The 26,765-nt window shown below is 45.0% G+C and overlaps 1 protein-coding gene across 13 annotated transcripts in view; it reads right to left on the reverse strand.

Moving 5' to 3' along the window:
* Positions 1 to 1,476: 1,476 nt before the first annotated feature.
* The window catches only part of LOC112223944 (kinesin-like protein KIF20B), a 42,017-nt gene continuing 16,728 nt past the window's right edge, over positions 1,477 to 26,765 (reverse strand). For 6 of the 13 annotated variants that reach the window (XM_042305775.1, XM_042305781.1, XM_042305778.1 and 3 more), the window contains 12 exons: positions 25,775 to 25,905; positions 25,219 to 25,374; positions 24,559 to 24,735; positions 23,956 to 24,114; positions 23,632 to 23,733; positions 20,248 to 20,445; positions 16,233 to 16,289; positions 16,031 to 16,063; positions 14,907 to 14,981; positions 5,765 to 5,906; positions 5,227 to 5,369; positions 1,477 to 1,930 (listed from right to left, as the gene is read on the reverse strand). In XM_042305775.1, the coding sequence (XP_042161709.1) occupies positions 1,850 to 1,930; positions 5,227 to 5,369; positions 5,765 to 5,906; positions 14,907 to 14,981; positions 16,031 to 16,063; positions 16,233 to 16,289; positions 20,248 to 20,445; positions 23,632 to 23,733; positions 23,956 to 24,114; positions 24,559 to 24,735; positions 25,219 to 25,374; positions 25,775 to 25,905 (1,454 nt within the window). In that variant the 3' untranslated portion in view covers positions 1,477 to 1,849. Of the gene's footprint in view, positions 1,931 to 5,226; positions 5,370 to 5,764; positions 5,907 to 14,906; positions 14,982 to 16,030; positions 16,064 to 16,232; positions 16,290 to 20,247; positions 20,446 to 23,631; positions 23,734 to 23,955; positions 24,115 to 24,558; positions 24,736 to 25,218; positions 25,375 to 25,774; positions 25,906 to 26,765 lie in introns of those variants that run through there. The other 7 variants (XM_042305774.1, XM_042305777.1, XM_042305776.1 and 4 more) reach the window with 7 other exon arrangements.

The following is a 26,765-nucleotide window of genomic DNA, read 5'->3' on the forward strand; positions in this document are numbered from 1 at the left end:
AAACTTGTCGTCTTTGACTTGGCTCCGAGTACATGGGGGACTTCAAGCAGCATTGATTGGGAGATTTAAGAATGCTCTCCAGTCACACATCTAGGTCATCTTTACCTCCACAGCGTTGTAGCCTGCCTGTCGTCTTGACCTCCACAGCGCTGTAGCCTGTCTGTCCTCTTGACCTCCACAGTGCTGTAGCCTGTCTGTCGTCTTTACCTCCACAGCGCTGTAGCCTGTCTGTCGTCTTTACCTCCACAGCGCTGTAGCCTGTCTGTCGTCTTTACCTCTACAGCGCTGTAGCCTGTCTGTCGTCTTTACCTCCACAGTGCTGTAGCCTGTCTGTCGTCTTTACCTCTACAGCGCTGTAGCCTGTCTGTCGTCTTTACCTCTACAGTGCTGTAGCCTGTCTGTCGTCTTTACCTCCACAGCGCTGTAGCCTGTCTGTCGTCTTTACCTCCACAGCGCTGTAGCCTGTCTGTCGTCTTTACCTCTACAGTGCTGTAGCCTGTCGTCTTTACCTCTACAGTGCTGTAGCTTGTCGGTCTTATCTTTACAGTGCTGTATGTGCCATTGTGTCGCTTCCAAATGAGGCCTTTGGATTTAAAGGGTAAGGACGCCAAAATGTAATTTGGGTGAACTATCCCTTTACACCCCTTTCCTCCTCTCCTGGGTCACGAAGCACTCAGAAAATCTGCCGGTTAAGATCGTAGTCGACTGCGCTGTAAAACATCACTTGCTGACTGAGGACTATATCTCTAGTTCTGAGCCAATGCCAACTGACAAACCCAGAATTCTGCCAGATGACTATCTTCCTCATTAAAAAAAACACCTTTGCAGAGAAAGTAAAAAGCATAAGAACACCTAGTCCCTGCTTGTTGAACTGCCATAAAAGGTGACGTCTGTTCCAGAACAGAGCTCTGGGTGTCACAAGCCTTCTCTCTTCTCCTCCTCCCCCCCAATCGACAGCTCCCTTGCCTTGATTTTTCACTTCATAATTTTTTGCTTATTCGGGTGCAATTAAAATATTCTATGAGTAAGTGAAAAGGCAATACAGTGACTGCTGAGGGGATTTCAGAGTATAAATACGGATGGTGATAATACTTGATGACGTGGCTAGAATCTCGTTTGTTACTGAAGTTATCGTCGAGACACTGGAATAATTTGGAGCAATAGTAGTGTTTTTTATTAACTCACCATGGAATATGTTAGCAGTACAGTATTATATATATATAAAATAGCAGTCAAAGGGTTCGGGTTAAATAAAAAAAAAGGTAGATACTGGGATAAACATGTTGTGTATTTAGATTAAATGTAGTAATTAAAACGATGTGAAACCAAAAGAGCAGTTCGTAGTGATGTTCTGTCTTAGCCCAGATATGACGCTGATTGAACAGGGACTCTATATCCATGTTACACCACGCATTAAATCAACACGTTCACCACCAAAATAGGATTCGGTAGTGTTTGTCCCTAGTAAGACATTCATTATGCACAACAAAAAAAACATTGTTTATTTTTACATGAATATCGTTGACGTCTTCAGAGGAGTACATTACCAAAATGTTCTGGACTGAGAATAAAACATACTTGGTCCATAAATGATAGTGTTAAATCACACAAATGAAAGAAATAATCCCACTATGTGCAACATAAAATATATTGAAATAAAATCAAATATAAATTAAAGTGATAAATGAAGGCTATATGAAAACAAAAACTGATAACTACCTAACCGATATTAAGTTTTTTTTTTTTTTTAACTCAACATATCCTTCATTACACCAACAAAATCGATTATTTCATTTCCCTGTTACCATAAGAGCAGCATGGATGACATCCTTGCTGTGGAACAGAGAACTCATTTAGCCGTCCTGGTCCGGAGTTTTCTCTTGATGATGAGATGGTCGCCCTCTCTCTCGTCTGGACTTCCACTGATGATCTGAGACAGAGGTCAACAGTTCAGGAGAATGAACAGGATCTTAAGCACTTACTGTAATTGTTATGTCAGAAATGTGTATGTTCATTCAATAGAGAAATGCATCAGGGTTTGGACTATTGTTTTTCTGTCTCCACACACACATCTCTCTTTATACACAGTCGTGAGAATGGCACAAATAGCAATTATCACAAAGTTTGCTGCTTACTATGGAATACTGAAGTATAATTATAAGCGTTTTGTAAGTGTCAAAGGCTTTTATTGACAATTACATGAAGTTGATGCAAAGAGTCAATATTTGCAGTGTTGACCCTTCTTTTTCAAGACCTCTGCCATCCACCCTGGCATGCTGTCAATTAACTTCTGGGCCACATCCTGACTGATGGCAGCCCATTCTTGCATAATCAATGCTTGGAGTTTGTCAGAATTTGTGGGGTTTTGTTTGTCCACCCGCCTCTTGAGGATTGACCACAAGTTCTCAATGGGATTAAGGTCTGAGGAGTTTCCTGGCCATGGACCCAAAATATCAATGTTTTGTTCTGAGCCACTTTTGCCTTATGGCAAGGTGCTACATCACGCTGGAAAAGGCATTGTTCGTCACCAAACTGTTCCTGGATGGTTGGGAGAAGTTGCTCTCGGAGGATGTGTTGGTACCATTCTTTATTCATGGCTGTGTTCTTAGGCAAAATTGTGAGTGAGCCCACTCCCTTGGCTGAGAAGCAACCCCACACATGAATGGTCTCAGGATGCTTTACTGTTGGCATGACACAGGACTGATGGTAGCTCTCACCTCGTCTTCTCCGGACAAGCTTTTTTCCAGATGCCCCAAACAATCGGAAAAGGGATTCATCAGAGCAAATGACATTACCCCAGTCCTCAGCAGTCTGATCCCTGTACCTTTTGCAGAACTCAATCGAACTCAATCAGTATGACAGAGTGATCTCCAGCCTTGTCCTCGTCAACACTCACACCCGTGTTAACATGTTAAATATCTATTCTCTTTAATCATGCTAAATTCTCTGAGTAAATCGTCTAACCTTTACACACACACACACACACACACACACACACACACACACACACACACACACACACACTGCTCAAAAAAATAAAGGGAACACTTAAACAACACAATGTAACTCCAAGTCAATCACACTTCTGTGAAATCAAACTGTCCACTTAGGAAGCAACACTGATTGACAATAAATTTCACATGCTGTTGTGCAAATGGAATAGACAACAGGTGGAAATTATAGGCAATTAGCAAGACACCCCCAATAAAGGAGTGGTTCTGCAGGTGGTGACCACAGACCACTTCTCAGTTCCTATGCTTCCTGGCTGATGTTTTGGTCACGTTTGAATGCTGGCGGTGCTTTCACTCTAGAGGTAGCATGAGACAGAGTCTACAACACCCACACAAGTGGCTCAGGTAGTGCAGCTCATCCAGGATAGCACATCAATGCGAGCTGTGGCAAGAAGGTTTGCTGTGTCAGTCAGCGTAGTGTCCAGAGCATGGAGGCGCTACCAGGAGACAGGCCAGTACATCAGGAGACGTGGAGGAGGCCGTAGGAGGGCAACAACCCAGCAGCAGGACCGCTACCTCCGCCTTTGTGCAAGGAGGAGCAGGAGGAGCACTGCCAGAACCCTGTAAAATGACCTCCAGCAGTCCACAAATGTGCATGTGTCTGCTCAAACGGTCAGAAACAGACTCCATGAGGGTGGTATGAGGGCCCGACGTCCACAGGTGGGGGTTGTGCTTACAGCCCAACACCGTGCAGGACGTTTTTCATTTGCCAGAGAACACCAAGAATGGCAAATTCGCCACTGGCGCCCTGTGCTCTTCACAGATGAAAGCAGGTTTACACTGAGCACATGTGACAGACGTGACAGTCTGGAGACGCCGTGGAGAACGTTCTGCTGCCTGCAACATCCTCCAGCATGACCGGTTTGGCGGTGGGTCAGTCATGGTGTGTGGTGGCATTTCTTTGGGGGGGCCGCACAGCCCTCCATGTGCTCACCAGAGGTAGCCTGACTGCCATTAGGTACCGAGATGAGATCCTCAGACCCCTTGTGAGACCATATGCTGGTGCGGTTGGCCCTGGGTTCCAGGGCCTGTAGTGTGGTTTTCCACTTCATTTTGAGTGTGACTCCAAATCCAGACCTCCATGGGTTGATAAATTTGTGTTGTCTGCTCACACTGCTATGCTTTATCTTAGCCAGGTCGCAGTTGTAAATGAGAACTTGTTCTCAACTAGCCTACCTGGTTAAATAAAAGGTGAAATAAAATAAATAAAATAATAAAATAAAAATTTGATTTCCATTGATAATTTGTGTGATTTTGTTGTCAGCACATTCAACTATGTAAAGAAAAAAGTATTTAATAAGAATATTTCATTCATTCAGATCTAGGATGTGTTATTTTAATGTTCCCTTTAACGGTCAGATATATATATATATATATAGTTCAAAAGTTAGACGATTTACTCAGAGAATTTAGCATGATTAAAGAGACTATAACGTCATCATGGTCAGAAAGTGGTCGCTGCTCAACAGATCTCTGTCACTGCTCCGTGGGCAGAACGGCGCTAACGTCCAACGTCAACAGACAAGCTAGCTAGTGGCTGCAGGTTAGTTTGTGATACGGCTTTTCCCTTCATAATATCCCCAGAATACAAAAATCTAAATGGAGCTTATATACTGGGTATACATTAATTACCAAAAGTTAAAACAGACTAAATTTCAATATATACACACACTCCCCCCCAAAAAAATATTAATGTGTTCCTAGTTTCCATTGTGAATTTTGAGTCGTCCTTTTTAAATCGCCATGGTAACAGCCCCTCTCAACATCGATTGACCGGGGTTAGAGAAACAAACAGCCACGTATCTGGAATGAACATGACGAGGGTATCAAGCTGATTTTGGATTGGTCCAAAGCGCAGAAATGCCCAATAAATGTTACCCACCTCCTAACGCCGAAATAAGGAAGAGACACAGCCAAGAGCAGCGCAGTCTAAACTACAAATGACCTTTCTTTTTTCAGTAGTCCAAATTGGACTACTTCTCTGTCAAGTTTTAGCTGAGTATAAACAATCAGAATGGATAAAGCCCATTAAAACCACTTAGAATACATTTGTAGCCATCCTAACGTCCTGCACTACCGATAAAACATATTTAAAAAGTCTAGTATTCAGAAAAAAAAAAGTTTTATATTAAAATGATAAGCATTGTGCTATTATGTTGTGGCCATGTCGCCCAAGCCTAATCATACGGATGGGCAGCTGACGGTGGGTTCTCACCGGGTGGGAGGGGAAGTCCACAGGGGAGGAGATCTCTGGTCTGTAAAGCTTCCTCTTGGACTTCTTGGGTCTGAAGTTCATGGAGGCCCCGCCCTCCTCCGTCTCTGGGGATTTCCCACTCACCAATCCCATTATCTTTTTAGCTGCAAAGAGAAAGAGGGACGTAAGGGCTTTAAAAAAAGCTGAGCAGCATAGGTCACTAAAAGGGTCAAGCCAGAGAAAGCCATTACTGTGGGCCAGAAACAATACGCCTGGGATTCCAGTCTGTTTCCCTTCTATTGCAAGCTTATTATGGAATTGCCATGCTTGACAAGGACTATGGAGTAGGTAAAAGCACAAAGAGCTATGGGGCCAGGCGAGGCCAGACAGAGAGATTCTGTGGATGGACAGATGGAGAGACTATGGATGGACAGATGGAGAGACTGTGGTACAAATGGTACTTCGGCTCCAGTGTGGTTTCTGGCTCTTTGGTCTGATGATGTAATCTAGCTATAGAGTATCCAGCACATTCTGTGCTACTGTTAGTGTCAACTCTTACCCTTGCTACCGAAAAACGTTGGGGACCTCTGGAGGAAGTCGCCGATCTTCTGCATCGTTCCTTCTTTCCTGCTCCGAAGGCTGGACTGGGAGTCCTGGGGCTTAATGGAGTCCGGGTCTTTACTGCCCCTCGCCGGAGAGGTCTACGAAACCATGATTATAATTAAGTAATAAGGCCCGAGGGTGGTATGGTATAAATGGCCAATATACCACGGCTAAGGACTGTTCTTAGGCACGACAATGCTGACGCAGCCCTTAGCCGCGGTATACTGGCCATATAAACAAACCAGAGGTGCCTTATTGTTTTTATAAAAACTGGTTACCAACGTAATTAGAGCAGTAAAAATAAAATGGTTGTCATACCCGTGGTATACACCATGGCTTTTAGCCAATCAGAATACAGGTCTCAAACCAGACAGTTTATAATAATAATAGTAATAAGTATGTGTACACCCCTTCAAAACAACCGTTGCTGAATTCGAGCACACAGCCATGCAATCTCCATAGACAAACATTGGCAGGAGAATGGTCCGTTTTTTTTAAAATCTAATTTTGCTACATAAGACAGATGAGTCGGTTGGTCACAAAGGCCTAGGAGCAACAACGGCTCAGCCGCGAATTGGTAGGCCACACACGCTCACAGAACGGGACAGACGAGTGCGGACTCACGTAAAAATCAGCTGCAACACTCACCACCGAGTTCCAAACTGCCTCAGGAAGCAAAGTCAGCACAAGAACTGATCGTCGGGAGCTTCATGAAATTGTTGTCCATGGCCGAGCAGCCGCACACAAGCCTAAGATCACCATGCGCAATGCCAAGCGTTGGCTGGAGTCATGTAAAGCTCGCCACCATTGGACTCTGGAAACACGTTTTCTGGTGTGATGAATCCCACTGCACCATCTGGCAGTCCAACAGACAAATCTGTGTTTGGCGGATGCCAGGAGAACGCTACCTGACCCAATGCATAGTGCCAACTGTAAAGTTTGGTGGAGGAGGAATAACGGCCCGGGGCTGTTTCTCATGGTTCGGGCTAGGTTTCATTGAAGAGAAATCTTAACACTACGGCATACAATGACATTCAAGACGATTCTGTACTTCCAACTTTGTGGAAGTACAAAACAGTTTGGGGAAGGCTCTTTCCTGTTGTTTCAGCATGACAACGCCCCCCGTGCGCAAAGCGAGGTCCATACAGAAACAGTTTGTCGAGATCGATGTGGAAAAACTTGACTGGCCTGCACAGAGACCTGACCTCAACCTCATCGAACACCTTTGGGATGAAATGGAAACGCCGACTGCGAGAACAGAACAGAGCGGCATGTTTTGCTCTTCATTGTAATCAGAGGGCTGATATAAATACTATGCATGCCAGTCTCTCTTGGTTAAGAGTTGAGGAGAGATTGACGACATCACTTTTTTTTACAAGAAACATGAATGTGTTGAAAATCCCAAATTGTTTGCATAGTCAACTTAGTGGTGGCTCCTTTAAAAGTTGCGTCATACTGCGGTACACCCTGCGTGCTGCTGCAGCATTCTGTGGCACGTTATCTAATTCTCAGCCATTTTTTCTGTTACTGCTAGTTATTTCTAGTTTGACCACCAGAGGGCATCTTTGAGAAGCATTTGAAAGTATTCTGTATTGGCATTACCATTAAAACCTTTTTCGTAATAACATAGTATATGGGCTTAATATTATGGTGTACCTTTTCAGAGAAAAACAGATGGAATGGAAAATATGGCGCTGTACAACGTGTCAGTAGGCTACAGGATTGGAGGATTCTAAATTGTTTGTCTTCATTTGACAACTTTGTTCCAATATTTCTGTAAATCAGATATTTATGTGCAGTCTACAATACATAATGTAGTAAACATGTGAAAGTGCCTAATTCCTTACAGAAGGGAGAGCAGGCCATCTGTAATACAGAATGCGGGGCACGCAGGAGACCGGGTTTCAAATCCCCGTCGGGGAGGAAGGAGTACGCTGTCCTTGTAAATATGATTTTTTTCTTAACTGATTCCATGTGTGTTATTTCATAGTTGTGATGTCTTCACTATTATTCTACAATGTGGAAAATTGTAAAAATACAGAAAATCCTGGAATGAGTAGGTGTGTCCAAACTTTTGACTGGGACGGAAAATGGCGGTCGGCAGTACAGTACTGGGCTATTTACGAGGAAGGAGTAGGCTCTCCTAAATAAGAATTTGTTCTTAACTGTTTTGCCTCGTTAAATAAAAAGGTTACCCTAAGAACATAACATTTCTACACCCTAATTGTCTAATTCTTGCCTAATTAATACCCAAATGGAGATTAAGTGAATATAAAAATCTCATTGATTTATCAAGACCAGTCCCCATGCTTGTCTCAGAGCAGCGCGAAACAGTGCTAAAATAGTTGTAGGCTTTTGTATCTAACTTTTATATGCTCTTTAAATAAATAAAGACCTACACCCTTTTTAACAGCACGTTACTCAACACTAGTGAGACTCATTTCACCTATGGCAGTATATCGAAAAATATGCATTTTCCCCCCAATGACTTGACTCTCCGCCAATAATTACATTTAGAGGATTAGAGGACTATATTAATATCTAAAGGGCATTTTCCATTAGATATTCTCACAGATCCTAAGGGGCTTTTAAATCATTCTAAATTAATTATTATTTTTTTTTTTTTAAGTATATATATTATTTTGAAGATTTCAAAGATTTGAAGATTTCGTTTTCATTTAAACTAGAGTGAGCGAGAAAAAAAGTAAATTCCTGAAAATGGGGTGAGGCATTCTCACTAATTTTTTGGAAATAAAGCCAGTTATTTAGAATTAATTTATATCTGGAGAAACCTAACTTGATTATTTAGCAAACATCATTCGCTTATAGACGGCTGCAACGGGAAGGTATTGTATTATATACCCACTCGTGGTGCCCCTCTGCGGTTACACATCCTTGGAATAGCAGAACATTAACCATGCGTGTTCGCTTGTCTTGTACTGTTCTGTAGTTTCGACCCAATGATTCGTCTGACAAACAAAATAACTTTGCGTTCTGCAGGCCCAAAAGCTGACGAGACCTTTCAATAACGTCATCTTCACAGACGAATCAACCGGGAAGAAGATCAAGAAGATTAACAAAAATAAAGATGTTGATGAAGAAAATGCTGTTTTGAGTTAGAAATGTGACACTTTAGAGTACTTAAGCATCGAATACATTGCAAGTTGAGGGATTTTCACAACAGTAAAAAGTCTATTGTCCTGCTAATAGGAAACATTTGCATGGTGGGCTACATTCTGTATTGTAACCACAATGTCTCACTTAATATGAATCTACCTTTCCAATTACTTTTAGAGTTTGGGAATTACAAATGTGCACATAATTTTTTAGTTACATTGTTTTAGTTCGAAAGTGCAGACTTTTTTTTCATTAAATGAATGTTTTATGTAAGATGCTACATTTTTGATCAGGTGCAATTGCAAGTAATAAAAACAAATACTTCTATCGTCGCCTACCTCAGCCAGTTCAGTTATTTCATATAGGCCTAGGCTCTGAAGAAATAGACTACAATTAAGCCCTCGTTGTTTGTAAATTCAAAAAAGGCACGTACACATCTGAGCTCTTTTTTTTTGCAGGTGCACGGCAACAGCCGGATAAGATGAGGAAAACGAAGGAGTCCGCACATTTCTCTTGATCGTATCACTGATCTTTAATAAGCTTTACGTATCGGCCTCAAGGCCTTCGTCAGAGCTTTTGTGAGTAATCTGAAATAGGGACATAATTCATGTTCAAATTTACAACATAACATACATCGGCATCTCATCATTAAGACCTTTAGGAAATAAACGTCTCCTCCCCTTACTCAGGGCGCGACTAACGTCTCCTCCCCTTACTCAGGGCGCGACTAACGTCTCCTCCCCTTACTCAGGGCGCGACTAACGTCTCCTCCCCTTACTCAGGGCGCGACTAACGTCTCCTCCCCTTACTCAGGGCGCGACTAACGTCTCCTCCCCTTACTCAGGGCGCGACTAACGTCTCCTCCCCTTACTCAGGGCGCGACTAACGTCTCCTCCCCCTTACTCAGGGCGCGACTAACGTCTCCTCCCCTTACTCAGGGCGCGACTAACGTCTCCTCCCCTTACTCAGGGCGCGACTAACGTCTCCTCCCCTTACTCAGGGCGCGACTAACGTCTCCTCCCCTTACTCAGGCGCGACTAACGTCTCCTCCCCTTACTCAGGGCGCGACTAACGTCTCCTCCCCTTACTCAGGGCGCGACTAACGTCTCCTCCCCTTACTCAGGGCGCGACTAACGTCTCCTCCCCTTACTCAGGGCGCGACTAACGTCTCCTCCCCTTACTCAGGGCGCGACTAACGTCTCCTCCCCTTACTCAGGGCGCGACTAACGTTTCCTCCCCTTACTCAGGGCGCGACTAACGTCTCCTCCCCTTACTCAGGGCGCGACTAACGTCTCCTCCCCTTACTCAGGGCGCGACTAACGTCTCCTCCCCTTACTCAGGGCGCGACTAACGTCTCCTCCCCTTACTCAGGGCGCGACTAACGTCTCCTCCCCTTACTCAGGGCGCGACTAACGTCTCCTCCCCTTACTCAGGGCGCGACTAACGTCTCCTCCCCTTACTCAGGGCGCGATTAACGTCTCCTCCCCTTACTCAGGGCGCGATTAACGTCTCCTCCCCTTACTCAGGGCGCGATTAACGTCTCCTCCCCTTACTCAGGGCGCGATTAACGTCTCCTCCCCTTACTCAGGGCGCGATTAACGTCTCCTCCCCTTACTCAGGGCGCGATTAACGTCTCCTCCCCTTACTCAGGGCGCGATTAACGTCTCCTCCCCTTACTCAGGGCGCGATTAACGTCTCCTCCCCTTACCCAGTGTGATTAACGTCTCCTCCCCTTACCCAGTGTGATTAACGTCTCCTCCCCTTACCCAGTGTGATTAACGTCTCCTCCCCTTACCCAGTGTGATTAACGTCTCCTCCCCTTACCCAGTGTGATTAACGTCTCCTCCCCTTACTCAGTGTTATTAACGTCTCCTCCCCTTACTCAGGGCGCGATTAACGTCTCCTCCCCTTACTCAGGGCGCGATTAACGTCTCCTCCCCTTACTCAGGGCGCGATTAACGTCTCCTCCCCTTACTCAGGGCGCGATTAACGTCTCCTCCCCTTACTCAGGGCGCGATTAACGTCTCCTCCCCTTACTCAGGGCGCGATTAACGTCTCCTCCCCTTACCCAGTGTGATTAACGTCTCCTCCCCTTACTCAGTGTTATTAATGTCTCCTCCCCTTACTCAGTGTTATTAATGTCTCCTCCCCTTACTCAGTGTTATTAATGTCTCCTCCCCTTACTCAGTGTTATTAATGTCTCCTCCCTTTACTCAGTGTTATTAATGTCTCCTCCCCTTTCTGCTATCTTAGCTTTCTCTATGCCACAAAATCTAAAAAAAGTAATTAAATTTTTTTTTTTTTTTTTTAAAGTAGAAATGTCATGCTTCAGGTCATTAAAATGTTGTGCGACTAGATAATCCCTGTCGTTTCTCCTGATTGTACTTTTATGTTCACTGATTCTCTGTTTGAGAGAACGAGAGGTTTTTACCTACATAGAGGAGCCCGCATGGACATTTAATCATGTAGATAACATGGGTGTTGGAACAGGTAATAATGTCATTTATTTGGAAGCGTTTTCCTGTATGTGGGTGGCAGAAATGTTCAGACTTCATCATATTGTTGCATAGTGCGCATCCTCTGCCTTTATTCTACCATTTGGTAGAGGGTGTAAAAGAGCCTGGCTGATATCTTTTTGTGGCTAGCTGTTCATCTCGGGTTTTCCCCAACGCCAAATCAAGAGCTTCATCCACACATTGTGGAGAATAGCCTCTTCTTAGAAACCTATTGCTGCTTTTTCTAGATACAGTAGTCCTGAAAATGATTTGTTGCAAGTTGGGCAAGGGGGTTCACACCTAGCTCGGCTATTAATAACAATTTAGTAAATTCTTTAGTAAAGGTTGAATGGTCTATTGTTCAGCTAATAGACCATCCTGCTATGTTTGTGAAAAACTAACAATAATACCTTTTCCCTCTTTCCACATGTTAAAGATTCCAATTGATAAAAATGTTTTTAGCCACAAAATCATCCCCAACCCCAATACATTTGGACACAGTCGATAAAGCATGCTGGACCTCGGGCTAGAATATTAAGGGTTTGAAACCTGCTCGTTTCATTACATTATTATGCCGTTCTCAGAGCAAATAGCCTGGATTGTTATTCTCATCTCGCTCCTCGCTCTTTTCCACACGTCATTCTCTGCCTGAGTGGCTCTCTTGTGGGCGTGCTGGCAGGATGAACTGTTCTTTTTACTCTGTATATATATGAATTTCAAAAATCTGCCTTTACTTAAATTATGTTTCTAGTCTATTGCATAGTTACAATGTGTAAATCATTGATGTCCCAGGAGCAGGAGAGGTAAACACTGTTGAAGTGTATAATGAGTGAGTTTGATAAACCTGGTATTGGATGTGGCTGAAAAAAAGCCTTGCTAAATAGGAGATTTTCGTAAATGTACTTTCTGACACACAAAAAAAAAATATATGTACAATTGTTTGTCTCTACATTAACTAACATATTCCTCTCAATTATACATGTTTTTGCTTGACTCGTTATGACGTTATAATTACTTACATCTGTTTCCCCGTAATGTTTTGTCAGCCATCTTTGCTGAAGTTAACAGGGACTGGTGGCCCCGCGTCAAATTCGTCATTGGAACCACTCGATACGATTGGTTAAATAAAAACCCTGGGACCCAAATGCATAATGAGTGCTTTAACTCCCCCTTGTGGTGGTCTGGAGTAATAAATCTGTGACGCTGGGTACCTCAGCCCTGCGGTGTAAGCACACAACTTTTAAAAGGAGGAACAACTGTACACACACACACACACACACACCACACACACACACACACACACGGGGTATTTTCAATCCCCAAATCCAGGACAAATTCAAGAAAGCGTACAGTATTATATAGAGCCCTTATTGCATGGAACTTCCTTCCATCTCATATTGCTGAAATAAACAGCAGACCTGGTTTCAAAAAACAGATAAAGCAACGCCTCTCCCCTATTGAATCTAGATAGTCTGTGTGTATGCATTGATATGAGGGCAGATAAAGCAACACCTCACGGCTCAACGCATCGCCCCCTATTTGACCTAGATAGTCTGTGTGTATGCATTGATATGAGGGCAGATAAAGCAACACCTCACGGCTCAACGCATCGCCCCCTATTTGACCTAGATAGTCTGTGTGTATGCATTGATATGAGGGCAGATAAAGCAACACCTCACGGCTCAACGCATCGCCCCCTATTTGACCTAGATAGTCTGTGTGTATGCATTGATATGAGGGCAGATAAAGCAACACCTCACGGCTCAACGCGTCGCCCCCTATTTGACCTAGATAGTCTGTGTAATGCATTGATATGAGGGCAGATAAAGCAACATGCTTCTCGCCCCCTATTTGACCTAGATAGTCTGTGTGTATGCATTGATATGAGGGCAGATAAAGCAACACCTCACGGCTCAACGCATCGCCCCCTATTTGACCTAGATAGTCTGTGTGCATGTATCGATATGTAGGCCACGCGTGCCTTAAGAAAATAAAATAAAAGAAATGTTCTGTCCTTGAGCTGTTCTTGTCTATTCATGTTCTGTATTATGTCATGGTTCATGTGGACCCCAGGAAGAGTAGCTGAACGGGGATCCTAATAAAACACCAAGATACCAACAGCCAGCGGGGATCCTAATAAAACACCAAGATACCAACAGCCAGCGGGGATCCTAATAAAACACCAAGATACCAACAGCCAGCGGGGACCCTAATAAAACACCAAGATACCAACAGCCAGCGGGGATCCTAATAAAACACCAACAGCCAGCGGGGATCCTAATAAAACACCAACAGCCAGCGGGGATCCTAATAAAACACCAACAGCCAGCGGGGATCCTAATAAAACACCAACAGCCAGCGGGGATCCTAATAAAACACCAACAGCCAGCGGGGATCCTAATAAAACACCAACAGCCAGCGGGGATCCTAATAAAACACCAACAGCCAGCGGGGATCCTAATAAAACACCAACAGCCAGCGGGGATCCTAATAAAACACAAGATACCAACAGCCAGCGGGGACCCTAATAAAACACCAAGATACCAACAGCCAGCGGGGATCCTAATAAAACACCAAGATACCAACAGCCAGCGGGGATCCTAATAAAACACCAAGATACCAACAGCCAGCGGGGACCCTAATAAAACACCAAGATACCAACAGCCAGCGGGGACCCTAATAAAACACCAAGATACCAACAGCCAGCGGGGATCCTAATAAAACACCAAGATACCAACAGCCAGCGGGGACCCTAATAAAACACCAAGATACCAACAGCCAGCGGGGACCCTAATAAAACACCAACAGCCAGCGGGGATCCTAATAAAACACCAACAGCCAGCGGGGATCCTAATAAAACACCAAGATACCAACAGCCAGCGGGGATCCTAATAAAACACCAACAGCCAATGGGGATCCTAATAAAACACCAACAGCCAATGGGGATCCTAATAAAACACCAACAGCCAGCGGGGACCCTAATAAAACACCAACAGCCAGCGGGGATCCTAATAAAACACCAAGATACACCAACAGCCAATGGGGATCCTAACAAAACACCAAGATACACCAACAGCCAGCAGGGATCCTAACAAAACACCAAGATACACCAACAGCCAGCGGGGATCCTAACAAAACACCAAGATACACCAACAGCCAGCAGGGATCCTAACAAAACACCAAGATACACCAACAGCCAGCAGGGATCCTAACAAAACACCAAGATACACCAACAGCCAGCGGGGATCCTAATAAAACACCAAGATACACCAACAGCCAGCGGGGATCCTAACAAAACACCAAGATACACCAACAGCCAGCGGGGATCCTAATAAAACACCAAATGTGATGTATGGTTGACCCACGGGAGCACAAACTCACAATCTTGGCGTTGCAAGCACCATGCCGATGCATCTTTAGAGATGCCACATAGGCCGTGTTTAAAAAGAGTTTGGGGGGGGGCTGTCATTTAAAAAAGTGTCTCACCTCCTCTTGATGTACAGCCAGTTTAGAATGCATCCGGGTTCTGGTGTTCCTTCGGTTCTCGTTGTTCACCTCATCCTGAGAAACACCAGCACATGTCGGAGAGGGAGAGAGATGAGAGACCAGGGAGAGACATTTAAAATGCATATGCTGTGTTTTTTTAAAGCTACATTACGCTACATAAGTATGAGCCAAAAACAAAGTCAAATTGAATCTAACATGTAGGCAACAACAAACAGCCTAGGGGAGTTTTCCCCTTCTAATGCTCGGGATTAGATAGGACATATTCATTTAATTTCATGAATGTATAGATTTCAAAAGATCAATTGAATAAATACAATTAAGAAATGCCAAACATTTCAAGAGTGTCATGCAATAGCAGATGAAATAAGTTAGTAGGTTTCCAATTATTGATGTAGATGAACAAATGCATGGTTCACAGCTCCAGTGAAGGCTATCCGACACAAATCTAGTCTGAAATGTTCAGAAACTCATAGCAAAAGTTAACCTAATCTAAAAAAAAAAAAAAAAACTAAATGTGTATTCCAAAATAAAAGTATCTTCAATAAGTTAATTGGTAACAACTGTCCAACATTGTATCAGTATTTAGACGTGAAATTACTGGCCACTTTAATTTTTTTTTAAATGAAACACTAGTCACTTTAATCATGTTTACATATTTGGCACTAATCATCTCATATGTATAGACACTCTAGCCTAGTGCATCTTCGTCTATGCCACGCGGACATTGCTCGTCCATATATTTATTTATATATTCTTAAATTCCATTACTTTATTTTAGATTGTGTGTATTGTTAGATATATTACTGCACTGATGGAGCTAGAAGTACAAGCATTTCGCGTCACCCGCGATAACATCTGCTATAACAGGTGCTAAATTTGATTTAGGTTTCTTTTACATAAAGATATTAAAATCATTGAGTTTGTGGATAGTTTGAAACAATCTCTGGAGTTTGTGTTTCTGCATTTTATAAGTTACAAGTCATCAAGAAATCAATAGGGTACATATTATTTTGTAGAAATTACCACAAAAGCAGGAAATACCCAGCGCTGAAACACTCGTCAAAATCACGACCATTCCTTTCATATCGTCTCTGAGAACTTACATAGTTTGGCCATTTACGCCAACCTAAACATTCCTGAACAAAGTAATACAAGAAACAAAATGGAGAAGAATGACGATGGACGGAGTAACATGCATGATCACAAAACATGTCATGAAGAAGGGTAACAATGGAACCCCCAAGATGGCTGAAATGGTGCGATGGGACTGATGAGTACAGACATGGGTCTGACTGGTTTGAATACCTGAGATGAGAGCTCGCGTGTTGCTCTCTGTTTAGCCCTACTGTGCCAACCTTTCTTCTTGAGAAAAAAAGAGAAGATGTGTTAGAAACGGTAGGAAACAATAAGAAACCTCTTCTGAAGTAACTGAGAAACAGTTGGCAGCGAGGATGAACAACAACACTTATACAAAGACGCGGTAAGGCAGAAATCAACAAGACTCCCATCAGGAAGAATAACCTGAGTCGTCTACACCGAAGGCTCGTGTGCTTCAGATGCATTCATCCTTAATACTAAAACCATTACCGTGTTTACACGTGTTTGTTGTGAACCGTATAAAAACATTTTAAAACCGTCAGAGAGAAAACTGTCCGGTCAATAAAAAGCATCTGACTAAATAGAGAATGTTGGTAAAGATACAGGTAACCTTCAACAATAAAAAGGAACCACTAAATTATGGACACAAAAGTATATTGAAAGCAGGTGCTTCCACACAGGTTCTGGAGTTTATTAAACAATTAACATCCCATCATGCTTAGGGTCATGTTTCAAAATGCCCAGTTGTACATTATTTTGGCTACCGTGGCTAGAAGAGATCTCAGTGATAAAAAAGGAGGGGTCTCAAGGTCACCAGATCTCAACCCAACTGAGGACAGTGCTTTCCACCACCGTCATCAAAACACCAAATGATGGAATTCCTCACATCCCTCCAATAGAGTTCCAGACAATCTGATAAGGAACACTGAAGTTGTTCTGTCGGCTCGCGGTCGACCAACGGCCTATTAAAAGCGCTATGTTGGCGTTTCCTTTATTTTGGCAGTTACCCAGGTCTGGACTCTCACTGGTCAGGTTTGTCGGTGCGCCCGCCCTCCTCAACAAACAACATGTGTGTGATTTTATTCCCAGCAATGGGGAGTCAAATGTGATAAGACACAAGGAAAACAGTCTTATTTTTGTGTCCCCCCCAAAAAAGGTGAATGAGTCATATAACAGAGGGACTGAATAACAGAAAATAGGACTAGGAACCTCAGAGCTCCCAGGGACTCCCCCGTTGGGCTGTGTAGGCTTTAGTTACAATAGTTCCCCTGTTGGTAAGTACAGGACAAGTCTAAAAAAGGCCTACTCAGTGTCATATCAGACTGGGAAAAAAAAATGGGACTGCTTGGCACTCAGCATTAAGGAGATAGATTGAAGGTAAGACCCTGCAATAGACCAGTGTCCTGTCCAGGGGGGTGTACTGAGGAGCTAGACCAGTGTCCTCTGTCCAGGGGGTGTACTGAGGAGCTAGACTAGTGTCTAGTGTCCAGGGGGTGTACTGAGGAGCTAGACTAGTGTCTAGTGTCCTCTGTCCAGGGGGTGTACTGAGGAGCTAGACAGACTAGTGTCCTGTCCAGGGGGTGTACTGAGGAGCTAGACAGACTAGTGTCCTGTCCAGGGGTGTACTGAGGAGCTAGACAGACTAGTGTCCTGTCCAGGGGGTGTACTGAGGAGCTAGACAGACTAGTGTCCTGTCCAGGGGGTGTACTGAGGAGCTAGACAGACTAGTGTCCTGTCCAGGGGTGTACTGAGGAGCTAGACAGACTAGTGTCCTGTCCAGGGGGTGTACTGAGGAGCTAGACAGACTAGTGTCCTGTCCAGGGGTGTACTGAGGAGCTAGACAGACTAGTGTCCTGTCCAGGGGGTGTACTGAGGAGCTAGACAGACTAGTGTCCTGTCCAGGGGGTGTACTGAGGAGCTAGACAGACTAGTGTCCTGTCCAGGGGGTGTACTGAGGAGCTAGACAGACTAGTGTCCTGTCCAGGGGTGTACTGAGGAGCTAGACAGACTAGTGTCCTGTCCAGGGGGTGTACTGAGGAGCTAGACTAGTGTCCTGTCCAGGGGGTGTACTGAAGAGCTAGACTAGTGTCCTGTCCAGGGGGTGTACTGAGGAGCTAGACTAGTGTCCTGTCCAGGGGGTGTACTGGTAGGTCAAGCTGCCTCACTACAGAAACAGGTGATGGGCTCCTGTTCTATGAGCTGTTCTGGATCAAGGCTACAGGTGTAAAAGGTAGTGTCTTTCGACCAAAAACCTCTGCAGAGGCTGCCTATGTGCTGTCAGCACTCACTTTCCCCAAGTCCTCAGTTGAACCTCTCCTCGTTTCCTCTCCCAGTTTCATTCTCAAAGCACATTGGAGTAGAAGATATGAGGTTCCTCCCCTCGAACTTCCTTCACTAACGCATTTTGAGAGGGAGGTAAGGATGTGAGGAATCAAGGAAATACAATAGACATTCACCCCGAGTCTCACTCTCCTCCCCTCTCTATCATACAACTGGGACAGTCAGCAGGGAAATCATTAGTGAATTACTGGAGTCTCTAACTGCAGAGGTTTACACCCCAGAAATACTCCTCCTATTGGAGGCCATACTGCCCCACAGCCTTCACTCACTCCTACATCACTACAGCAGAGACCCATACTGCCCACAGCCTTCACTCACTCCTACATCACTGCCCCATTGCCTTCACTCACTCCTACATCACTGCCCCACAGCCTTCACTCACTCCTACGTCACTGCAGTAGAGACCCATACTGCCCACAGCCTTCACTCACTCCTACATCACTGCCCCATAGCCTTCACTCACTACTACATCACTGCCCCACAGCCTTCACTCACTCCTACATCACTGCCCACAGCCTTCACTCACTCCTACATCACTGCCCCACAGCCTTCACTCACTCCTACATCACTGCCCCACAGCCTTCACTCACTCCTACATCACTGCCCCAGCCTTCACTCACCATCACTGCCCCACAGCCTTCACTCACTCCTACATCACTGCCCCACAGCCTTTCACTCTACATCACTGCAGCAGAGACCACTGCCCCACAGCCTTCACTCACTCCTACGTCACTGCCCCACAGCCTTCACTCACTCCTACGTCACTGCCCCACAGCCTTCACTCACTCCTACGTCACTGCCCCACAGCCTTCACTCACTCCTACGTCACTGCCCCACAGCCTTCACTCACTCCTACATCACTGCAGCAGAGACCCATACTGCCCCACAGCCTTCACTCACTCCTACATCACTGCAGCAGAGACCCATACTGCCCCACAGCCTTCACTCACTCCTACATCACTGCAGTAGAGACCCATACTGCACCACAGCCTTCACTCACTCCTACATCACTGCAGTAGAGACCCATACTGCACCACAGCCAGCCTTCACTCACTCCTACGTCACTGCAGCAGAGACCCATACTGCCCCACAGCCTTCACTCACTCCTACGTCACTGCAGCAGAGACCCATACTGCCCCACAGCCTTCACTCACTCCTACATCACTGCAGCAGAGACCCATACTGCACCACAGCCTTCACTCACTCCTACGTCATGGAAACACAAGCTTTTTCCATTTTCAACGCATAACGTAAGACAGGGGCAATAAACTAGTAATATATGTTGATCGACTTTCTCTTAAGTAGAACCTAATTATTAAAAACACTTCATAAAACGGTTCATATGCATATATGAACTACACATTGACACATCCAGCCCAAAAGGAGGTTTAAAAAAACAAAAACAAAAAACACTTAGTAGTCGCCATAAGTTCCAGAGCATGTCTTTAAGATGACTGACAGGAGAGAGACACGACCACCACCTGAATGGTAAGATGGACAGGGTCTGCATCTCAGTGGAGTGTCCCACCATGCTACAGGCCTGCTGTGGCAGGAGGACCGCACAGTTGTACACCGGACTGAACATCCAATCCCTCGCTGAAAGTTAAAAAAAAAAAAAAATACAGGACAGTTCACCTAAATGACATTGGTTTGCTTACCCTGTAAGCAGTGTATGGACAAGGTGTGGCAGCAACCCATGCTTTGGTTCAGTTACTCTGGCACGGTTTGCAAATGCTAACTTTTTAGCATTTGTGGCACAAATCCCATTCAAGTCATGGGAGCATTAGCATGCTCAAATCCAAACAGCTCTTACTGGGTAAAGGAAACTAAAAATGTCATTCGGTAATTTGGGGGGGAGAACGATGCCTTTAACACGGTCTACCTTGTCAATCTCAGAGCTCTTCCTCTTGCGGGTGATTTTGACGTTGATCACGTCCTCTCCCTGGCGTTTCAGGGCCATCCTGTTGGGCTGCAGCGGGCTGAAGGAGATCTCGAGCTCAGGCTTGGGGAAGCGTCTGGTCCTGCCTCCCTCCGTTATGATCTCTGAGGAGTCTAGCACCGACGGGTAGCCCCCAGACCCCTACAGACAGGGGTACACAGTATGACAGTGAGGGTTGGTTAACCCTTCAGGAGCGCCTAGTCAGTCGGGTTAACCCTTCAGGAGCGCCTAGTCAGTCGGGTTAACCTTCAGGAGCGCCTAGTCAGTCGGGTTAACCCTCAGGAGCGCCTAGTCAGTCGGGTTAACCCTTCAGGAGCGCCTAGTCAGTCGGGTTAACCCTTCAGGAGCGCCTAGTCAGTCGGGTTAACCCTTCAGGAGCGCCTAGTCAGTCGGGTTAACCCTTCAGGAGCGCCTAGTCAGTCGGGTTAACCCTTCAGGAGCGCCTAGTCAGTCGGGTTAACCCTTCAGGAGCGCCTAGTCAGTCGGGTTAACCCTTCAGGAGCGCCTAGTCAGTCGGGTTAACCCTTCAGGAGCGCCTAGTCAGTCGGGTTAACCCTTCAGGAGCGCCTAGTCAGTCGGGTTAACCCTTCAGGAGCGCCTAGTCCCCGGGTTAACCCTTCAGCGCCAGTCAGTCGGGTTAACCCTTCAGGAGCGCCTAGTCAGTCGGGTTAACCCTTCAGGAGCGCCTAGTCAGTCGGGTTAACCCTTCAGGAGCAGTCATCGGGACCCTTCAGGAGCGCCTAGTCAGTCGGGTTAACCCTTCAGGAGCGCCTAGTCAGTCGGGTTAACCCTTCAGGAGCGCCTAGTCAGTCGGGTTAACCCTTCAGGAGCACCTTCAGTCGGGTTAACCCTTCAGGAGCGCCTAGTCAGTCGGGTTAACCTTCAGGAGCGCCTAGTCAGTCGGGTTAACCTTCAGGAGCGCCTAGTCAGTCGGGTTAACCTTCAGGAGCACCTAGTCAGTCGGGTTATCCTTCAGCATGATGTTCTGACAGATTCTAAAGCGACACGCGTTGCCAGAAGCCATCTCTACTACAAAATCATGGAACAAATTTAAAAAAAAAATATATATATATATATATATATAGATTTTTTTTTAACTACACTGCTCAGAAAAATAAAGGGAACACTTAAACAACACAATGTAACTCCAAGTCAATCACACTTCTGTGAAATCAAACTGTCCACTTAGGAAGCAACACTGATTGACAATAAATTTCACATGCTGTTGTGCAAATGGAATAGACAACAGGTGGAAATTATAGGCAATTAGCAAGACACCCCCAATAAAGGAGTGGTTCTGCAGGTGGGGACCACAGACCACTTCTCAGTTCCTATGCTTCCTGGCTGATGTTTTGGTCATGTTTGAATGCTGGCGGTGCTTTCACTCTAGTGGTAGCATGAGACAGAGTCTACAACACCCACACAAGTGGCTCAGGTAGTGCAGCTCATCCAGGATGGCACATCAATGCGAGCTGTGGCAAGAAGGTTTGCTGTGTCTGTCAGCGTAGTGTCCAGAGCATGGAGGCGCTACCAGGAGACAGGCCAGTACATCAGGAGACGTGGAGGAGGCCGTAGGAGGGCAACAACCCAGCAGCAGGACCGCTACCTCTGCCTTTGTGCAAGGAGGAGCAGGAGGAGCACTGCCAGAGCCCTGCAAAATGACCTCCAGCAGGCCACAAATGTGCATGTGTCTGCTCAAACGGTCAGAAACAGACTCCATGAGGGTGGTATGAGGGTGGTATGAGGGCCCGACGTCCACAGGTGGGGGTTGTGCTTACAGCCCAACACCGTGCAGGACGTTTTTCATTTGCCAGAGAACACCAAGAATGGCAAATTCGCCACTGGCGCCCTGTGCTCTTCACAGATGAAAGCAGGTTCACACTGAGCACATGTGACAGACGTGACAGTCTGGAGACGCCGAGATGAGATCCTCAGACCCCTTGTGAGACCATATGCTGGTGCGGTTGGCCCTGGGTTCCTCCTAATGCAAGACAATGCTAGACCTCATGTGGCTGGAGTGTGTCAGCAGTTCCTGCAAGAGGAAGGCATTGATGCTATGGACTGGCCCGCCTGTTCCCCAGACCTGAATCCAATTGAGCACATCTGGGACATCATGTCTCGCTCCATCCACCAACGCCACGTTACACCACAGACTGTCCAGGAGTTGGCGGATGCTTTAGTCCAGGTCTGGCAGAAGATCCCTCAGGAGACCATCCGCCACCTCATCAGGAGCATGCCCAGGCATTGTAGGGATGTCATACAGGCACGTGGAGGCCACACACACACTACTGAGCCTCATTTAGACTTGTTTTAAGGACATTACATCAAAGTTGGATCAGGCTGTAGTGTGGTTTTCCACTTTAATTTTGAGTGTGACTCCAAATCCAGACCTCCATGGGTTGATAAATTTGATTTCCATTGATAATTTGTGTGATTTTGTTGTCAGCACATTCAACTATGTAAAGAAAAAAGTATTTAATAAGAATATTTCATTCATTCAGATCTAGGATGTGTTATTTTAGTGTTCCCTTTATTTTTATGAGCAGTGTACATTTTTCTCCATCGGAGTGAAAATAGTTCTTTAAAAAAAAAAATCACTGCACTCTCCCATGACTACCGTAGCTGTGGAACTAGCGATGGACACGCCAAGGCTTTCTGGTGAGCCGGATCATTTGGCTCCGTTCACCTAAAAATAGACGTTAATTTGGCTCCCAAACAGCTCTTCGGTCAGAAGTGTTTAAAATGGACACATGAAAATTAGTAGAAAACGCACTTCAAATAATGGGCGTGGACCAGAATGAGGCCAATATCTTTAGAGAATATTTTTTAGAACTGAAACGCCTTACTCGGAGTGTCTCCTGACGCGCGGAAGGATACCATATTGGATTGATTCAATAGCTCACATAACCTTGTGTCCATTCGTTAACCTTCACCTCAGCACCATCTCTGGCTGTCCGCTCTGTCTGATGCAATGTCCATGATTACCTCCAGAAACCTGACCCAAGACAACTGCAGCTACTCCCAACCAATCACAGGGCAGACATGACAAAACGTAGCAAGTCAAAAAAAAAAAGGTTTGCAGGCTAAACCTTCGCAGTGGTTTTAGTGAAGATAGTTGATGCAAACTAGACTAAACTTGAGAAACGCACTCCTCAGCGATCTCTTCATCTTGATAACTACCATTCTGGGGGGGATGTGGGCAACAGGTCGGATAAGGCGATAACGTACTTCCTCTATGCCAAACTGACGTTCTGTTACGTACAGACAGACGTGTTAAGGGAACATTGTGGGGAGGAGACCTGCATGTCTAGAGATACAACTGATTACCTGACTGGTCCTCTTCTCAGTCTTCACTCCATGTACTAGTTCACTGTTGTCGTCGTGGAGAGTTCTCTCACTGACTTTGGGAGGGCACTCCTCTGCTTTAGTCTGAGTGAGTGAGAGAGAGCAAGAGAGTGAGAGACCTCATCCTTTGTATCAACAAGACCAACTTACAAAATATAGATGGGAGATTGAATAAAGTTATATTTATGCTAATGTGTGGACACGCCAAGGCTTTTTGAGAGCTCGCAAGTAAAGCATTTTACACCCTGTATCCTGTACACGTGACCCATACACTTGGATTTGTCATAAAGGAGACGACTCTCTCACCAGAGTGGCGGTCTCTCTGAGCTTAGTTGGAGGCGCGGATGAGACGTTGCCACTTGCTTTGGCTACAGCCATCAGTTGTTCCTTCAGCTTAAGGATCTCAGCGTCTCGCTCAGACAGAAGGCTCTGCAGCTCCTCAACCTCCACCTGGCCATGGTGCCTCTGAGGAAGGACAAACACCACCAACACAACCACCCATTAGGATATAATGGACCAATTAACTCCCATCCAGCCTCATGGTACAAAGTTGTTCATTTTTGTGCTGTTAAGGTACCACAAAACGTAATGGAATGTGAACTGTGCCCCATCAAGAGTTTGAAACAATTCCATTTCAAAATGATAGACAATAAATTAACCTACAGTAACAATACCTTTGTAGAGAGCATTTTCACACTCAATGTGCATAAAATCAGTGCCAACTATTTAAAAAATAAAAGGGTTTTCTAAACTCCAAATCACTTCTTCTGTACGTAAAGTTAAAATGGAAAATGACCAACAACCCTGCAGCCAACCTTAATAGTGCTAATATGTACCATCCCAAATGAGAACATCCTCCGACAGCCCCAACCAACCTAACAGTACCATCATGTGTGTGCTTGAACTGACCTCTGCTGGCCGAGAGGTGGCGTTGCAGCGGAGACTGGCTATCTGTTCGTCCTTGTCTGCGATGTTGGAGACGAGTTTGGTTAGCTGGACCTCCAGAGCGGTCACCAGGGAGTCCCTCTCTTTCCTCCACTTCACTAGGTCCTGCTCCTTCTCACCGAGCTGGGCCACCAGATCTTCCTACAGGGTCACAGACAGACAAGAGGGGTTCCTTAAGCAGGCACCGTCTGTTTTTGCGGCTGAACTCAAGGGTAGGGGTTTTAAAAACCTCTCCTCGGGGACGCCGAGACGTTTCACCATTTTGTTGTAGCCCACTTGATTCACCTATTGAAGTGCTTGATGATTAGTTGACAAGTTGAAATCAGGTGTGAATGTGATGGTGGAATAGTTTAAATACATGGAACGGCTGGGGGATTGGTTATTGGGGGGGGGAGTGGTTATTGGTTAAGAATTGGTTAAGTGTGTATTTTCGGTTAATGCCTAGGCAAATGCAAGGGCATCCGGGGTTATGTTGGTGTACAGTGTTAAATCTGTTTGTAATCCATTTGAGGTTAACGCAGCAGTGCTGGTAATCCTTTTAATCTGTATCTTATTGAATCTCCTCGTCCCCAGAGGAGAGGTTCTAAGGTTCCAAGGGGTCATTTCTACAGGAAGTTCCATTACCACTTGGGTTTGCTGTTTGGCGTGTCGCTCACGGCCGTCTGCGAACTTCCTCATCTCCTGGTTCCTCTTGTCCTCGGCCTCCTTGGCCTGCCGGATCAGAACCATCTTCTCCTCAAGCCACTTCCTCCTGTCAGCCTGGTGCTTCTCAGTGCACAGCTAGAAACACACACGAGCAATGTAGACAAAAATACACAATAATGATTGATTTCTAACAATGTGCCCCTCAATTACTTTTTACATGACCCTTAAAAACGCCTACTTCTAGTTTGAACGTTTTAGCTAGCAATTGTCCCGTTACCAACCAGCCACACCAGCAGAGACTTATTCCACGTCAAACATCACATTTGGAAGGCTGTAGACTATTTATCCTAATTATCGAGATCAGTAAAGACGTCCTCGATAACAGGTCTGTAACGGTCATTTTTTAGTTGTATTATCCCAGCACTAACTCATTTGATTACTTGGGGAAAAAACACATACAAAACACAGATTAATCCAATCTATAAAAAAGACGGAACAGAATATGCATTTATCAACTAAACATGTAGACAGCCACCTTCAAGGTCACTTGAGCCTGAACGGCTTCCTGTTTGGCCAATTTGGCTTCGTCCGATTGGCCGTCTCTCAGGGCCGCAGTGTCTTTTCTATTGTCCTGGTAGCGTAACAGACCTTTCACTTTCTCCACCTCTGAAAATGACAACAACAAACACTTGAGTACTGTCTGTTACCAAATATAAAGAGCTGAAATCTGAAATAAAAAAATACGTCTTTTTTAGGGGCTCACAGCCAACCTGTAATCTATTGTTATTCTTAGATTATATATTTTTTTTTCTAAATTTGACAAAGAAACAAAAAGGTCATGAGTAATTTGGTCAAAATAATAATGGCACTGATTGGCCAGTAGCTGACGATGTTATAAGGGGTCTCACTTAAACGCTTATATCTCCGCCCCATTTGACCTAGCGACTTGAAACTGTGTATGTTGACGGCTTTCCTCACGCTGAACAAATGTGTCACAAGGGCCCATAAGATCTAATCAGGATAGGTTGTTTTCCTCCATCTTGGACATCTCGGTATGTAGGCTCATTGTACACCTCTTAATTTAGTTTGAGAAAAGCGAAGGGATTAGTTTGAGAAAAGCTAAGGGATTAGTTTGAGAAAAGCTAAGGGATTAGTTTGAGAAAAGCTAAGGGATTAGTTTGAGAAAAGCTAAGGGATTAGTTTGAGAAAAGCTAAGGGATTAGTTTGAGAAAAGCTAAGGGATTAGTTTGAGAAAAGCTAAGGGATTAGTTTGAGAAAAGCTAAGGGATTAGTTAAGAGATGGCTGAGTTACTGATACAATAATCAGGAAAATTAGATTTACGTGTCCATTTAAATCCTTTGTACCACTCAACAATGGCCTATGAAACTGTTCAGTGTCATCAAAGACATTAATACGACGAACCATGTTAAGTTTGCCATTGACATCTTTAGGAAACTATTTGCAATTCACTTATTTGACTATGTAACTCTACTGCTAAAAAATACATTTTAAAAAATCTTCCCAT

Source organism: Oncorhynchus tshawytscha, linkage group LG25 (genome assembly GCF_018296145.1).
Source record: "Oncorhynchus tshawytscha isolate Ot180627B linkage group LG25, Otsh_v2.0, whole genome shotgun sequence".
NCBI classification, from domain to species: Eukaryota; Metazoa; Chordata; class Actinopteri; order Salmoniformes; family Salmonidae; genus Oncorhynchus; species Oncorhynchus tshawytscha.